Raw genomic sequence first — 2,435 nt, forward strand, 5'->3', positions numbered from 1 at the left:
TAATGTTATCACCACAGAACAGACTGAACACTGAGACAGTTACACACTTTGAACATAGTCCTATGTCATTTGAAATCAACAACAAACTGGTCAGTCCCCTACAAAACATCTAAAAGATGTCAACATGCATGTTGCATGATTGCATTATCACTGTCATCACCTGTGTCATGTGTGTTTTTGCATATGTATGTTGTGGACCCCCTTGAGGGTTGAGATGAGATGATTCATCATCCCCACTTGAGATGAAATGAGATGATTCATCTCAAAGGGTGTATTGTATCAATAAGTTGACATACAAAAATTATATGAAAAAATAAATAAAAAAAACATTAATTCAGTGGCCAATGCCTGTCTTTTTGGAGGGTGCAATTGTATTGGCTGACCTCATTGTTCATACACATTAAACAACAGAATCAAAGCAGGGCCCAGGTGAGCCATGGAGACATTAGAATGGTGAGTGGTGTGTGTGTACTGGGTGGGAAAGTGTAGGCCTATTAGTTGAACTGCTATTGGGTCTACAAATCTGCTCATCATCTCCTTTTGCATTAAAGTGTGTGTGTGTGTGTGTGTGTGTGTGTGTGTGTGTGTGTGTGTGTGTGTGTGTGTGTGTGTGTGCATGTGTGTGTGCGTGTATGTGTTTGGTCTAAATATTACCAGGAGATTTCAAGGTCCACCGGTCCCCTCTTAACAGGGCCATACTTGACAGGGTCATAGTTGTTAGCACGTCAGGTCATAGTTGTTTCCACGTTATTACCAGGGTTGTGGGGAGGATCTGCGCGCAGTGAGAGTGAGGGGCTGCGATTGCACAGTCCAGGCTGCTGGAAGGCGCATTATAGAACTACAGTCATCAATATTACCCCATTTCAAGTTCACAGTGATCAGCCGAGTTTTCCTGATTCTCCCGATTACCACTCCACTACTGCTTCCTGTCATGTTGATAGTTTTCCACTTAAGCGGTCCTTCCGTGGGATCAAACATCAGTCTAAGCTGCTGGCTATGATTGGGTACTAACTAAGCCACTCATTCATTTTCTGTTTGTCTCCCCCAGGTGGCTGTTCTCCCTTATAATTCACACACACACACACACACACACACACACACACACACACACACACACACTCCAGCCCCCCCTGTAAGGCAGGATGGCGGGGGCGTCGGTTAAGGTGGCCGTGAGGGTGCGGCCCTTTAACAACAGAGAGATCGGCAAGGAGAGCAAGTGCATCATTCAGATGACAGGAAATACCACCAGTAAGTATGCATACATGCACACACACACACACACACACACACACACACACACACACAGAATAACAACTCTGGAAACATTTGAAACCTCTGGAGACAAGAAACATCTGAATCCCTTTTATTAAAACTATTTTTGTGTTTTCCTTTACAGCTATCCTGAACCCCAAGCAGCCCAAAGAGAATAAGAGTTTTAACTTCGACTACTCCTACTGGTCACACACCTCAGTACGTTCTCTCACACCAGCACACACATATTCACCGTCCTAGAAACACACACACACACAGACAAACACACACACACACACACACACGCACACACGCACACACACACACACACCAAGCCAGACACAAAATTAAACTGTTCCTATTTTCAGATACTTTGTCAAATATGTTTCCAGCTACAAAGCACTAGATGATTTAAATACATTTTCATTGAGGCTACAAAACCAAAGGAAGAATTTCCCACGGAGACAGGCACCACTGTCTGTCTGATCATTGTATTCTTTTGCATATTTCTGTCTCTACTTTTTAAACATACTGTAGTCTACTGTTTTCAGTCATGTTTTCATACCCTCTTCATCTCTCCCCTCCTTCCTCCTCCTCTCATCCTTTCCTCCATCCTCTATCCATGCCCTTCCTCTCTTTCCACCTCTCTTCTATTCCATCTGTCCCTCCCTCTTTCTCTCTGTCCCACTCCCCCTTTTTTCTTCTCTTCTCTTCTCTTCTCTACTCTACTCTTCTCTCCTCCCCTTTCCCTTCCTCTCTCTCCCCTCTCCTCTTCCTTTCTTCTCTTCTCTTCTCTTCTCTTCTCTTCTCTTTTCTCCTCTCCTTTCCTCCCTTCTGCCTCCCTCTCTCTCTGCAGCCAGAGGATGTGAACTTCGCGTCCCAGTTGCAGGTGTATAAGGACATTGGGGAGGAAATGCTGCTGCACGCGTTTGAAGGCTACAACGTCTGCATCTTTGCCTATGGGCAGACCGGAGCAGGGAAGTCCTACACCATGATGGGCAAACAGGAGAAGGACCAGGAGGGCATCATACCACTGGTACCTTACACACATAGACACGCACACACTCACACACATACACACTCACACATAGACACACCCACACACTCACACACATACACACGCGCACACACATTGACTAAGGCTCTGTACTTGTTTGCAGCTTTGTGAAGACCTTTTCACCAAA

The 2,435-nt window shown here is 45.2% G+C and overlaps 1 protein-coding gene across 11 annotated transcripts in view; it reads left to right on the top strand.

Annotated features, from left to right (window-relative positions):
• The first annotated feature begins 1,111 nt into the window (after nucleotides 1-1,111).
• Nucleotides 1,112-2,435, top strand: part of kif1ab (kinesin family member 1Ab) — a 30,588-nt gene continuing 29,264 nt past the window's right edge. For all 11 annotated transcript variants that reach the window (XM_042096543.1, XM_042096544.1, XM_042096546.1 and 8 more), the window contains exons 1-4: nucleotides 1,112-1,248; nucleotides 1,397-1,470; nucleotides 2,108-2,287; nucleotides 2,412-2,435. The exon at nucleotides 2,412-2,435 is cut by the window's right edge and continues 45 nt beyond it. In XM_042096543.1, coding sequence (XP_041952477.1) covers nucleotides 1,143-1,248; nucleotides 1,397-1,470; nucleotides 2,108-2,287; nucleotides 2,412-2,435 — 384 coding nt within the window. In that variant the 5' untranslated portion in view covers nucleotides 1,112-1,142. The remainder of the gene's footprint in view (nucleotides 1,249-1,396; nucleotides 1,471-2,107; nucleotides 2,288-2,411) is intronic.

Source organism: Alosa sapidissima, chromosome 6 (genome assembly GCF_018492685.1).
Source record: "Alosa sapidissima isolate fAloSap1 chromosome 6, fAloSap1.pri, whole genome shotgun sequence".
NCBI lineage: Eukaryota > Metazoa > Chordata > Actinopteri > Clupeiformes > Clupeidae > Alosa > Alosa sapidissima.